This window comes from Rhopalosiphum maidis, chromosome 4, assembly GCF_003676215.2.
Source record: "Rhopalosiphum maidis isolate BTI-1 chromosome 4, ASM367621v3, whole genome shotgun sequence".
NCBI lineage: Eukaryota > Metazoa > Arthropoda > Insecta > Hemiptera > Aphididae > Rhopalosiphum > Rhopalosiphum maidis.
The window spans coordinates 21,717,504-21,732,668 of record NC_040880.1 but is presented as its reverse complement, the minus strand read 5'-3'; the positions used below and the strand labels follow the sequence as shown (position 1 = coordinate 21,732,668).

Genomic DNA, 15,165 nt, shown 5'->3' with positions numbered 1-15,165 from the left:
AATAATTAATAATACTCACAAAACTTGGTCTACCAATACTAGATGCACAGTCAGATTGACTATCAAAGCATTTTCTGTAATCGTCACCAAAGTCCAATAGTTGTCTGACCGATTCTGGGTCTGGCGGATCCTCGCTATACGGTTCACTCAAATACTTTTCCTGATAGCTGTCCCAAGCCTGTTCAGAAAACGAACTGAAATCTGTGGTCGTACCTGACGGCAGTTGAGCGGTCAATGGAAAACGTTTTTCTCTTGGAGTGACGGCACCGAATTCGCCAAGACGGAATACCGGCATTTTCATCGGACGTTTACGCACGGCTGGACGTTTCGACTCTTTGGTAATCTCTTCTTCGGTTTCCGAATCCACTCGTTGTGAATCAATTTGAGTAATGCCACACAAAGAGCCAGAAAAGGAACCAGAATTGATCATTTCATTACAGGCAATAGCATTGACTACAGACGACAGACTGTCAGCTGATCCACTTTTACTTTTTCTTTCCTGAGTTTACAAAATTAAATTTATTAATACAATATATATTGAATTTTGATAAATTTATCAGCCATTTCTCACCATAGTACTCTTTCTTCTGTGTTTAAGTTTACGTCGCCTCAGTGAATTGGTGTTATAAGATCCACAACAGTCTTGAGTTTGAGTTGCAGTAGATTCCTCGATGGTAGACGAGTCTCTGCCGTTTACAGACACTTGTTCATGAGAAATATGATTGAGGGCCGACTCGGAAACGGATAATTGACAGGACTCGGTCAGAAGTCTAGCCTTAGGACTACTTTGAGGAAGACCAGACATGCTGACCGGTCTCAATGTATTTCCAATATTTGTTTTTGATCGCAACACAACCTGGAAATTGAAATCGATTTATTAACAATGATAGTAATCATACAATGACATATGGTATTGCGGCTGATTACCTTTGGGGAACTGAATTCGTTTATATTTCCTGGGCTTGAAGAAAAATCTAGTTCCTGAGTTTGCACTACGGTTATATCACATGACCGCGAAGAATGAGAATGATTATCTAAGATGAAATGCTGATCGTCGTCTTCTGTAGTGTATTCACCACTAGCATCACAACTATCACCGATGAACTCTTCGTTCTAAAAAAATACATTGAAATGAAACCATTAAATACATATATATTTTACAGGTAAAAAAAATGTTGGTATATTACTTCAGGATCAACCGTTTCGTGTCGGAAAATTCTTCTTTTCACGCCACTGCCAGACATCCAAAGTTTTTCAGAGTGCTTGTTTTTAGTTGTCGACCAATTGACGTTTTCAACCAAAGCTTTAATTTGTTCCATGTTGGCTCGTTCTGCCAAATACACGGGCCCTTCTGATTTTTTAACTTCTTTTGTCGCATTAGAACTGTACGTCCATTCTTCTTCTTCCGACGATTCGGACGTTTTGACTTCAGTTTCTATGGTAGATTTCTTTTGGGATTCTTGTTCTGAATCCGTATCTAAATGTCTGTAGTAGAAAGTTGCCAAGTTTGGGCCCTTTCTATCCGACCTGTATACAACAAAATGTTAGAAACTCAAAGCAATCAACTCTGTATAATTCGATTTACCTGTGAAAATTGGCCGTATCGTCAAATGACATTCGTTCAGATTGGAGGACTGGCGATGGTGAAGTCTCAGTTTCCATTTTAATATTACCTTGTTTATCCTAAATATTGAAATGCTTAAAAAAATGTATTTCATACAAAAAAAAAAAAAAATTACAGCAGTAACTTACGTCTGAAGAATTTGACAAATTATGATCGACTAACCGTGGACATTTGTGAACCGGTTCTTCGTCGCAATCTGAAGAACTATTGCTGTCCTATAATAAAAATACACGTACGTTAAAAAAAATGTATACTTATATATATATATATATATATAGTATGTATATAAGTATATATATACATACATCCATATGTGTAGGTAACATTACATTAATTCCGTTTGGATGGATTACTATAAAACTTAAACGATCATTTTAGATAATTAATTTGACATACCTTTCGACATTTTTTCACGTTTAGACTTTCGATGAAGCAGATCCACTCTAACGATCTTATATACAACAGCTGCCACCGATGTTCGAAATTTTTCGATTTTTTGGTTAGCAGTGGCACCGTTTGCACCAACTCTTGATGTACTGGGGTCGTTGGTTGATGTTGTTCGTCAGCTAGCCACTTGCAATATTTCAACACCAATCGGACGCATTTGCCCTTTGTTTCAATGTCACTGTGAATACACTAAAAACAAAACAAAAAAAAAAGAATAATTTTATAATCAGATGACAAATTTATAATTACTGATACATTATACATATTAAATTGATCGAATACATAAGTACATCATTTAAATTAGATAACATATTTTTAATGAAAAATACACGGACATAAGTTACCAAATTTGAGAGGACGCTATACCCGTATGAGTTGACTTATGTACAACATAACAAAAACTGTTTTGCGCGGGAAAGAACCGATAAGGCCAGTCAAAACTAAGAAACGACATTTTCACCACATAAAAAGGAGAACTTTGGTTGTGAAATATCATTTGTATTTTTCGATATCAGAACTATAAAAAAAGTTATAATAGTTTGAAAAACACAAAAATAACGGGTTTTGAAACAATAAGAACTTTTTTCGTAAATGATGTGACATCAAAAAAATAAAAACGGCATTTCACAGATAATGTTCTCAACTATATTTCATATCAGTTTGGAGTCTTAATTATCACTACAGCCTGAGACAACACATTCGTGTGTAGCATTCTCTAATAATCAAATACCACGCATGTAAATAATATTTTAACATGATCTTAATATTTTTTGTTTACATATTATTCCACACATTTTATTAGAAACAATAAATTGTTATTGTTTTACCACCTATGCCATCGTTTTTAATAGTAGTTGTAGATACTTACTCTACACTAATCTAATCTAAATTCTTAACACAGTCAAAACAAGAAATTCATTGAAATTGTTATTTTAAACATTTATATACCCTTGTAACTTTATATTGTATAAGTTAAATAAATATGTTTAAGAATATTACACAGTTAAGTACTTAGTATTAGGTAATACTTATAATTTTTGTTTTATTATTCAATTTCATAACGTGGTTTACCAATTTAAATAATATTTTTCTTGATAGGGAGTCGCTATTTTCCACTATAAACTTTATATTATTATATTTATACATATATTTCGATCACCGCATTGTCCATTGTTTTAAAGGCCCACTCGAAATTAAACAAGTTTTAATCATATATCATATATGTCTAAATTTGAATTTATATCATGATGTAGTATATTATACTTTATAAGAACGTTTTATGAATATATTAAAACAATATTGTACATTAATTTTATATACCAATTTAAATTAATTTAAATAAACAGTATTATTCTGATATGAAAAAAATCGTGATGACTGATGAGTGTTGTGGAACTCCTATACTAGCTATTAAATAAATTAAAAATGTGATTTGGGATATCCGTTCAATCATAAAATAAATATTATTTTTTTTTTTTAATAAAACACAATGTAGATTATATTATTTTCATTGGGGTTGATATGATAAACTTGTTGTTTGAATTACGTTACAATATTATACACATTATATAATTATACTTTAGTTTTAAATCGTGACTACAATTTTAAGCACCACTGAACTAGCATGTCATAAATATGATATAAAACGTGGCGGAGTATACTATATACAAAGAGATAGGCCAGATATATTTAAATCCAGTGTGCCTTTCACACTGCACGTAGAGACACTGCATCATTGCCGCTGCCGACGACATCGTCACGTGGCCCAACTACGGGGAAAGGATATTTTGTTAAACGCAATAAATATGTTAGGTGTATACTTCTATATATACTATATATATATGTGTATGTGTGTGTGTGTGTGTGTGTGTGTGCATGTTTTTTAAAAACACAAAACTCGACAAAACGTCCGACGGACGCCATCAAAAAGGAAATGACAACAAAAAATAAACTCCGACAATTTTCTCGTGTGGTCATGGTCCGTACGACGAGTTCTACGACCGCCGTTGCAGCAGTGTTGTTATTAAATATATATATTATTAATGCCGCCGGAGTGTAACCATATAGTAATTTAATGTAATAATGTACTCGTAATATTCAGCTGTATTGTACGACAGTCCTGAAGAGATCGCAAAGTTATTTAACGTCATACAAAAAAGAATCACAATATCACAGTAGCCACCCGTTAACGCGATCGTTTAAGTGTTTTATTGTTTTATATAATTTTTGGTTTCTTGGTGCGATGTTCGATTTATTTTGACAATTTGAGTTACTGAAGGGTTTTCAAATGACTATTCTTGGTATATTGTTAACTGTTAGTTAGGCTTCGGCTGTTTTTGGAAAGTAGTATGTTATACAATTTGTAATCATTTTCATTATTTTAAGAAATAATATTTATGTAACAGACATTAAAAATAATAATATAATAATTAAAATCAAATTTATAATTTACTTAAATGTACCTACTGTATTATTATAATTTATTATCAATCGTACTAAACGTTATTTACAGTTGTATTATTTTTCTTAATATAGTAAAAAAGTGATTCAGAGCCCAACAATCGTCTATAACTCGAGTGTAAATCTGTGTTGTATTAAATTATCATCTATACAGCGCGCCATAGTATGCTTCCGGTCTAAGGTCTCCTCATTGTAAGTATTTGCAAATTGCAATAAATCAATAAAAGAATCTGATAGTTTGATACCCATTAATGGTCAATTTATGTAAATAATGTATGCCTATAAGTAAACTCACATGAATCGTCGTGTGTGTAATCTCTAAGTGCGTTCGAAAGCAAAACGTTTAAATTGATACGTTTCAAGCGGTGTCAGCACATGTATCTATTATACCTATTTAAAATGATAATATTCCAACCGGCACGTTTGAACATAAGTGTCGAATACGCCACCAGGTGATTTATTCCTAGTCCTTTTAAGGTGAAAACGTATTTTGTTGTCTTTTTTTCATCATGATCGAACCGTATGTTAATTGATATGTAAATGCAATCAAAAGACTTAGCCACATAACTTATATTATATAATATGATAATTGGGACTGGTGGATGGTAACTGACGTATATTAATATTTGTTTATGTATTACGAGTGGTGTATTTGGATGTGTAACACGTATAAATAGTACCTCCGTACTCGCGGAAGAAATAGAAAGCGTAGGTATATGCCTCTTTCTAGATCTAACTATAATTACGTGGTTCATTAAACGAGTTTTTTTTTGTTTTGCTGTCGAAAACGCCGAAATAAACACGCGAGCCAGAGAATATAAATATTATATTATGCATTAGGCGTAGAAATGATCATATAATTTTCGTGTCCAATTTAAAAAAAAGTTATATCTTCGCATAATAATATTCATTTTCGTGCCTGGAAGTTGTAAAATATTATAATTCAGGGGTGCAGGACGTGAAAAAATAGTAATAGTACCCTCCCCTTTCCAATTGTACGCAATTAACACGCCCGCCGTTGTCATTTCCTGCTGCATGTTCTATAGGACCATTGCACGTTAATCGATATCAATTTCCAAAACACGTGTAGTCATATCGGGGACTTAAACAAAGTCTGCGACTTATATACTACACAGGATGTTTAGTTTATAATTGTGAACAGAATATTTGTGTTTTAAACAGATAAATATTATTATTTTTTTATTAGTGGTTTATTTGAAAATTAAAAATTAGTTTTTTTTGTACAGAAGTGCTAATGGTTATAGATACAGTATAAAATGAGTGTAGTCATAAATCAAAAGAATCACTCCGTTATAATATATACGTATTAGTTGGTTACAGAAGTTTGGTTGCTGCGATAACATTTCAGCGAGAGCTTCAAAAAGCTGTAGTGAACTCCATGCTCAATACACGTGTAATATTTAAAATATTTTTTGTAGACATATTTGTATTTGTTTTTCGTTTGCTCTTGAAATCGAATACATAATAAACATACACGCGTCGTAGTTATATTACTGTACATTTCTATTGGAAATAATATATATTCATAGCCACTATAGGAAACTAAATCATGTTATATAACATAACATATGTAAATGGTTTTGACACGCGACCATTATGGCGCTATTATTTTTAACAGAAATAATAAGCGACTTTTACAGTAGACCACGTCATTCATTCATCACGATGAAAATATTATGATCGAGACAAATTAAAAATACAAAGGCAAATCATGGAATTCGAAGAAAATATAATACCATTAAACTAACATGCGATTTTTCTATTTCTGCTGAGTTTAAGTGTAGTATTTATTGCATATGAAATGCTCATACAAAAGATATAATGAATTGTAAAATCAGGTTCATAGGTCTACTGTGATATTATATTATGTCTTGTCCAAAAATTGAGCACGAAGCTATGAACCCAGCTTTACAACTACACGTAACAACATCGATAATATAAGATTATATTATCTATGGTATTATAACTATCACATCAGTTTCCAGCTATAAATATGAGATTCTTACTTTATGTTAGTTTTAGACATATAATGCTATCAGTGATATCTCGATGATTCGGAAAAACTAAAAAAAATGTATTATTTTTTATTAAATATGAAGAAAATCAAACATGTTGTATAATAAGAGCTGCTATAAAATAAAATAAATCCATAACCATTATTTTCATATATATGCAAACGATTATTATCGTGCATTTTTAAACAGCCGAACGACGTTATGAGGATTCACATATTATAAAGATTAGACGATTATAGTTTAGTGCGCGATAGTAATCCGCAATTATATTTTTCAACTGTTCATCTCCTACATTACATGAATACGTGTAATACGCCTAAAATAACTATTATACATGTATATGTGGCATGTGCAAAGTACTCACGTGGTAGATCATTTGAGTATTTGGGGCAGGTGGTTCGCAGCAGGCGGTATTTATAAAGGTTATACATATAAAACACGCCTATAATATATTATTATTGTAAGCGCAGCGGCAGGTCTTTTTAACGTGTATTTATAGCAGGGCGAAGCTAAATGAGCCCTTCCCCCTAAAGTTTCACGTGAACTATATTTGAAACAGGACAGGTACCTATAAATTATAAGTGTTTAAAAGTAATATATATACGGCTTATTGAATTCATTGCTATATCATTTATTTACGTATTTTCAATTCCGACGTTTCCTATTTTTAACATTCTTCAATATCTTATTCAATGTTGTCTCTTCATTTCATTCCCTAAGATAATATCATTTTTTGTTTCCTTATTAAATGCACTGAGACTTGAACTCTAAAGTGGTGACTTTCTACCAAAACTCTTGAAATCCATTTAAGCATTGCCATTTGCCGTACATAATATGATATATATAATTATACTCATCGGCGTTCTGTCGTGTATAATAGATGGAGATGCACACGACCGCGGATCTGTAACGCTGACGTACAGAAGGAGAGATCGAGTGCAGGCAACGGCGACCTCGCAGTAATATAATAGATATATAAATATAAAATTGTAATGCTGATTATTATTAAAATAAATACGAAAGCGTAAAGAAAATGTAAACTGTACTGTAAATTACCTTGTCCAGAGCCCCGTATACAGGTAGGTGGATATAAGGAAGCATACGGTTTGGTTAGTAGTACAAGCCCTTAGGTGTAATATGATATACGAACAAAGACTGTTTCATGTACCTATACACAAGATTACACATAGGTACAAGTTAAAAAAGTACGCATGTACTAATTGTACCCCCTCTTATGGGGTTAAAACTTTAAGATGATTAATTTATAATACGACATTAAAATGAGTTATTTCACTGAAGTAAAATCTTATTTAGGTTTTGGTTATGGATTTACCCGATCGCTACCACGAGTTATATACATAATCTGATAAACTTCAATAGTATTCTCACTCCACACTTTATCAACAGTTTGTATATTGTATATAATATACATACAACATAGAATGAGCATATTTTTTTTTAAATCCATAAAAATGTGTTAAAATATTTAATTTACATACATTGCATAGGATATATTATGCGTGTACAGTAATAGCACCGAGCTACCGATCGAGTATATTGATATACATACATATATATATATAACATAACCTATATCAGTACATTGATTTTATCTTAATATAAGGTTTTTATGACTAGAATTCTAATTTATTTTTTTCTTTCTCTTATCCGTTGGTTTGTTTATTTAGTTAGTACATTTTTTCAAGTAATTGTAGGTATATCGTAATATCAGTTATTAGTTATTACTTATATTACCTACATGCGAAGTCATTAGTTCGTTTAACGAGCTAAATAACTTCTACAAGTATCAATGAATATGCCTTGCAGTGAGAAGAGAATATTAAACGACAATTATATATGTACATTTTTCTTTAATCGTAATATTTTATATTATTGTGCTGCTATTTTAAATCATCGCTCGTAATATATATTATTATCACATCAGCTATAGTATTATATTAAGTTTTAACTGGATGTTATACTCTTAAATGTTAAATTAGTACAGGTAGACGTTAACGGATCTAAATTTTCAACGGGAAACCATAAGTGTCTTGATCTTACTGAATATGAAAATAAAACGTATTACACCAATTCTATGGTCTTATTCTATATATATAAGGTATATCTAAAAATTTACATACACGCAATGTATATATATATAATTACTGTAGCAGTTAGTTTAATGACACATATAATATGTTAGTAAACAATAAAATATACCTACATTATATATATATATGTTATTAAAAATATATATATATATTGTAAACACATTATATGCATTACGCAGGCAATGATATAATAATTAATAAAATATAATGTGAATAATGTAGCAAAGTTTTTTTTAGAAATGTAAAATTTATGTATACTTTTATAACTTAAAAACGGCTTTCGATAAGATTTTTATGTAAATTATTTACACGCACGATTTCCAAATTCAAAAACGGTCTTACCACGGATGACTATGTATACATATTTTTATTGGGGTCTTGACACGGTTGCTGCCAGAAACCTTTATCTAGGTTTCCTATAAATCGTCTCACTGTTGTATGTGTAAACAAAACGTTTAATATATTTTTTTCGTTGGTCCCAAGTGATGCATAAACATCAATTAAGACGTAAGTTTATAGTCGAAAAAAATGTTTAAATATATAAATAGAAAAATTCAATTTGTAAACACAATATAATGTGCTTACAAATTATAATATATATATATATACGAAGTAATTTTTTAAGCATATTTCTCAATTTCCATACTTTTTCTAAATATTTCATATTCAAGTTTTAATTTATACTTTATAGGAATAATAATATTTTAGAAGGATAATAGGTTTAGCATCGGCAATCTACATGTTAACCATACACATTTTTAGAGCATATTTGAATGTGTACATTTTTCATATTGTTAATGTGTAAGCAGAGCATCATGTTAAAATCCAATTTCTAAAAGTATTTAATTTATAGCCGTATTGTCAGTATTATTTTAGTCGAGTTTATTCATATTTTTCAATTTTCAAATATGTATCTATATTTATGACGATGGTCTTTGATGTTTGAGTATAGTAGAAAATTCCGAAAATCAGAATTTGAATAAAAGAATACTTATTTAGAAGTCCAAGGATGCTTTAAAAATCATATTTTACATCATCATGTACCACTGCATCGCGCGATCGCCCGTAGTTCGAAGAGCGTGGGATGTGCATCGTCGTGGACGCGCACCATATGGTAAGTATACACAAGCAAGCGGCCGAGCGGAAACTCGCGTCGTATATACTATATATACCGTAGACGTCAATTATATTATTTTCTACAGCTCGTAAAAAAATAAATAGAAAATAAATCGGACAAAAAAAATGGTTGCTACGGCGTTCAATAAATTTGAATTAGAGTACATAATATTATTATTTTATATTATCTATGTGTATATGTTATAATGATAATAAAGAACCGTGCGAAGAACAAAAAACGATATCGCCGAATTATGACCATCGCGCGAAGAACGTGTTCGGTTTGCAACACACACACACACACACACACACACACACACACACACAGCCTTAAACCTCGAGTACAATGAACCAATACTAAACTATTATTATTATCGTTGCTATCATTGTTATTATTATATTGCACGTACATTTATAATATATATATATTCATAGTCCAAACAATCCGCACAGGCAGGGTCGAATGATATACAGAGATGGTTTTTTAATGCATTTGGTATAGTGATGGAGTCTTGAGTACTCACAATATATAAGACGTGCAAACATAAATTAGTCCATAATATAATACACTATTACTAAGCATCTTTGATTTTCACCTATCGTTTGTCATCTTATCCTGTATTGTAAGTCATAAAGACATTTCCGAATCATTCGAAGAAAACAGGATATTGTCATATTTACGTAAGATATTGCAGTAAAATTATGAGTGAGGAAGTGGTATATAAAGACCAAAATCCATCAAATTTCTAATTAATTATTTGTATTAGTTTTACGACACTAGCAATTAGCACAATGTTTAAATTATTTCTAGCATTAAAATCTATGTTATATGGGATTGATGGTCGAATTTTATCCCACCAATTAAACATTTCTAAGTACGCCTATGCGTCTAGTGATGACAGTGATGTATACAACTGCTACAAAAAAAGTTCTATGAATTGGTGTGAACGGTGCCGGCTCTACTATGAATGGATTTCAATTGGCTAACTAATAATAATACTAATATGATATATTTTAATATATTAAAATAATACACGCGACGTATCCTGCATCTGACTACGTCACGACGTCTCGAACTACTATGTACTATTTATCTGTATTCTGTACTATTTCCGTACGTGACTCCCGCGACGCACGTTGCCAAATCGTCGCCGGGCGTGCTCAGCAAATGAAATTAAAAACCGTCGCGAGATGACGATGACGACAACATATACCTAACTATAGGAGAGCTGTCGTAGTGAAGCTGTGTGCAATACTGAACACGCGTATTATTAGTGTAGTTGTAGTTATTATTATTATTATTATGTGATATTGTGTGTCACTTATATTCCGCCGAGAGTGACATAATAATAACACGCGGTGAGCGGACAATATTTTAGTTTTCAGACCCGCGGTAGAAATATGACTTCAACTCCCACGCGGCCGCTGATCGTACGCGCGGGCTATTATAAAATAATAAGACTGTGAATTAAATCGTTCTTGCGATACGAAATGTTGAATATACCTCCGTTATTATATATACCGTGGTTCTGATTGTTCTGAAACATTGTGTAACCGCTAATAATTGTAGACTACAGTCACCACGGTCAGAGTACTTATTTTCTTGTGGCCATACGAGGTTATTTTTAATCCACATTTGTTTGCTTAAATCTTATGCACTAAATTTTAAATTTGTTTATGTTCAGCTTTATTGAAGAGGTAAATATGAGTATGTGTATATATCTTAAAAATTGAAAAAAAAAACTTATTCAAATGGGAGTTATTAAGAATATTTCTTTTTTTTTTCTTTTTGCGCATTGAAATCAAAATTTGAACTAGCGTAGTTTTATTCTACTGATTTATTGTTTGTATATAGGTATTAAGAATAATAATAATTGTTATGTTTATAAAAGAATATGATATATATATATAATATATATTTTAGGTTTATTGTTAAACATATTAATCATTATTATATTTTAAATAATAAATATATATGTAAAACTGAATTTAGTCTGAAATAAATGTTACTGGATTAATAGCACTATTAAAATAAGGACACATTAAAAAGTTTTTATAATACCCTCATTTATATGCAAAAATATCACAAAATTAAAAAATTGATTTTTTTTTTCTATTTCGTATAATGTACTATATTGACATTACAACTTTACATATGATAACGGTAGTCAATTACTGTAAACTAGTTTCAAAATAATATAATGCAATACTTCATTAAAAGCTATTATTATACACCGTTTACTGAACGGTTTCATTGTAACTTTGACCTAAATTAATATGATAACAGAAAATAATATACGCACTTAAACATAAGATTATATAATTTATGTTTAGATTTGTGTTATTTTTTTAAAAGACTAAAAGTGTCGAGAGTGTAACTTATGAATTACTTGAGTTATTGAACAAATTGAAGATAATAATCTCTAATATCCTCTGACATAGTGATAAGTAATGATTTATTTTGAACGATAAGTGGATAAATTGACGATGATTAAATTCACAACTTCAATAATTAGTTTTTCAAAATAACAATTAATTTTTCAATTAAATACATTATATGTATAATATATGCATAACAATTTTGAATACATGCGTAACGTAAATGAAATAATGTTTAACAGATGATAATTGATATAAGTATAGGTATGTTATGATGAATATATTAACTATAGTCTATAAGTATGTTTTGTAAAGAATCAATTACTGTCTCGAAGACTAATTTATCAATCTCATTATCACTAATAGTATTTATGGTTTGAAACTTTTTAAATTCGAGTTTTAGTATTATATACTTATACTCCATATTGTATAGATTCTTGAATAGTTTAGTTATATTAATAGTTCTATTAAACGTCGGACGGTAAGTCAGTAAGTACCAATAACCTAGCAAAGTAGGTACCTACTACTTACATGACTCAATTACGTATTCTATGTGACTACTATTAAAGATTCAAATAAAAACTTAAATAGTTTTTTTTACGATAATTACTACCATGATGATGATTTTAACGGAAAATTTTCATTTTTTATGCAAATGTCGCGGTTATGACTAGTGACATAATAGATAATGACTCCAGTATAAATGTATATATAGTTACTATATTATAAACTATGAAAAAATTGCAACATCTATTTTGTCACTCAACATACTTCTCTCATATATTATATTCCATTTAAAAAGTTTAGGTACAGATCATTGTTAAAATGTTCGATATGGTTGTATAACTTCTTGAAACTCTAATCTGCAGTGTATAACTTGAGGATATTGAGCAGAAATATGTTTTGAATTACTGTGCAGGATCGAAATGATAAATAATAAACAAAAACAAGTCATTTCGAGTTTCCATATAAAGCTAACGAAATATGATCTATATACATTTGAGCGATAATCTACAGGTCCACGAACAACACAATAATTTCGCTCAAGGCGTAAATACGTCACAATATAATCGCTCAGTTGCAATTTAAAATGTATATAAATGTGTGTGTGAGTGTGCTCATAAGGTTAAGTCTTCAGCTATATACTTAACGATATTGAGGCCAATAACCTCAATATTAACAATATTATTGTTAGCTGAAGAATATTCATACTCAATATTTGATTGTAATAAATTGTTTTTTGGGTTTAATATTAAACTAGTACCTACCTATATAATACTCACAATTTATGTAATTTATTGTAGAGAACTACGCGATATTTATTTACGAACGAAATCTCAAAACTTAAATTTCTACAATAGTGTATATAATATTATACTATAATCTTTTAAATTATTAATTTTTTTTTAATTCAAAATGTATTTAAATATTTTCATACAAAAATGTTCTAAGAAAAAGGATTAGCGCCTCATTAGTTGAGACTTACGTTTAACCCGACAAGTGCCAGCTATAAAATATAGTACATGAAGTATATTATAAATTATAATGATTGTTAACTAATAACCACTGATATATTATCCTAGACATTCGACCATCATATCATAATAATATAGGCGCGAGTACACGAAATAGCATACAACATCAATTATACTTTTAAGCGCCACAAGATAACGGTGTTTTGAAATCTTCCAGACGGCTTCACATAATTTAATATATTTTAATGTTTACTAATAAATAAGTTAAATTAAAATATTAATCAGAAGGTTGGATGTCCTATAGTCTATACGGTTAACTAAAACGATATTATTATTATTATGTATTTCTGCAGTTAGCCTTTTTATTAGTTTTTTAATAGACCTTATTAAAAAACATATGATATTAAGATGATATTTAATGAAGGTTGAAACTTTTTATATTAATAACACAATTGTCTTACAATGTGAAAAAAGAAAATGTATTTGCCAAAAATGCGTTGCTCTGTGGAAGTTGTAAGTTATAAATATTTACCCAATGTCGAATTTTAGTAAAAATAAAGGAGTCTGTTTTCTAAAAGACAAAACAAAATAGTCAATTCAAATTTGAGTAAAATAGACATCACTAAAAAAAATATTTAAACTACGAAAAAATTGATTAAAATTGTGATACAGACTTCTTTTTTTCATATTTTACATGTTTTATCAAAATGCATGTGTTCATTGATATGACCTGAACTATGCTAATAACTATACAAAAAATCAGTTTTTAAAAATATAATTGAGATTTTGTTTATATGACTACCACAGACTAATTAGCATATTATAAGACATAATTCAATTTAAAATCTACATGTTACATAACCTTTGCTTTATAGTCTATGCCATAGATTCTATGGTATATAATATATACCTGATACAAGACGTTTTATGCACATAAATGTATACATGTATATCTAAACTATTCCAGTCAATTTCCGGGATATTATTACAGTTACGTAGCACCTTGAATCAATCGAAGAACAATTACATGGATCATAATATGAGAACTATAGGGTAATTTTTATTATGGAGACTCTTTTATAAGTAATTATAGATACATATTGTAGCCCGAAATATGTTTATATGTCCTTATTATATCATAATTCATAAGTTAGACCATTAACTATTAAATCATATAACTAAGATATGGATTATTACAAAAAAATACAATAAATTAATTTTGAATCAGTTTTTTTTTATATAAGCATAGTTCATAGAATTAAAAATGTTAATGTTATACAATTTAATTGATGAAAATGCGTATTTGATAATATGATATAATTTTTTTAAATTAAATATAATAATGTAATGAAATGTAATGGGTACACATTCTAACCGAAAACACATTATGCGGTTCAGTATTAATATGAGTAGTACAGTGTTTCTCTCACATACAAAATGACAAATACGTATATGGTTTACATGATCATATTATACTGATCGCTGATGCCGCCACGCATGCAACCGCATCAATCACT

At 29.8% G+C, this 15,165-nt stretch overlaps 1 protein-coding gene across 1 annotated transcript in view; it reads right to left on the bottom strand.

Annotated features, from left to right (window-relative positions):
* The window catches only part of LOC113560417, an 88,931-nt gene that overhangs the window by 28,234 nt on the left and 45,532 nt on the right, over positions 1–15,165 (bottom strand). Inside the window, exons 8-14 of the mRNA XM_026966278.1 lie at positions 2,021–2,260; positions 1,753–1,839; positions 1,586–1,683; positions 1,188–1,527; positions 928–1,113; positions 572–856; positions 20–499 (exon numbers count right to left, since the gene is read on the bottom strand). Of these exons, the coding sequence (XP_026822079.1) occupies positions 20–499; positions 572–856; positions 928–1,113; positions 1,188–1,527; positions 1,586–1,683; positions 1,753–1,839; positions 2,021–2,260 (1,716 nt within the window). The remainder of the gene's footprint in view (positions 1–19; positions 500–571; positions 857–927; positions 1,114–1,187; positions 1,528–1,585; positions 1,684–1,752; positions 1,840–2,020; positions 2,261–15,165) is intronic.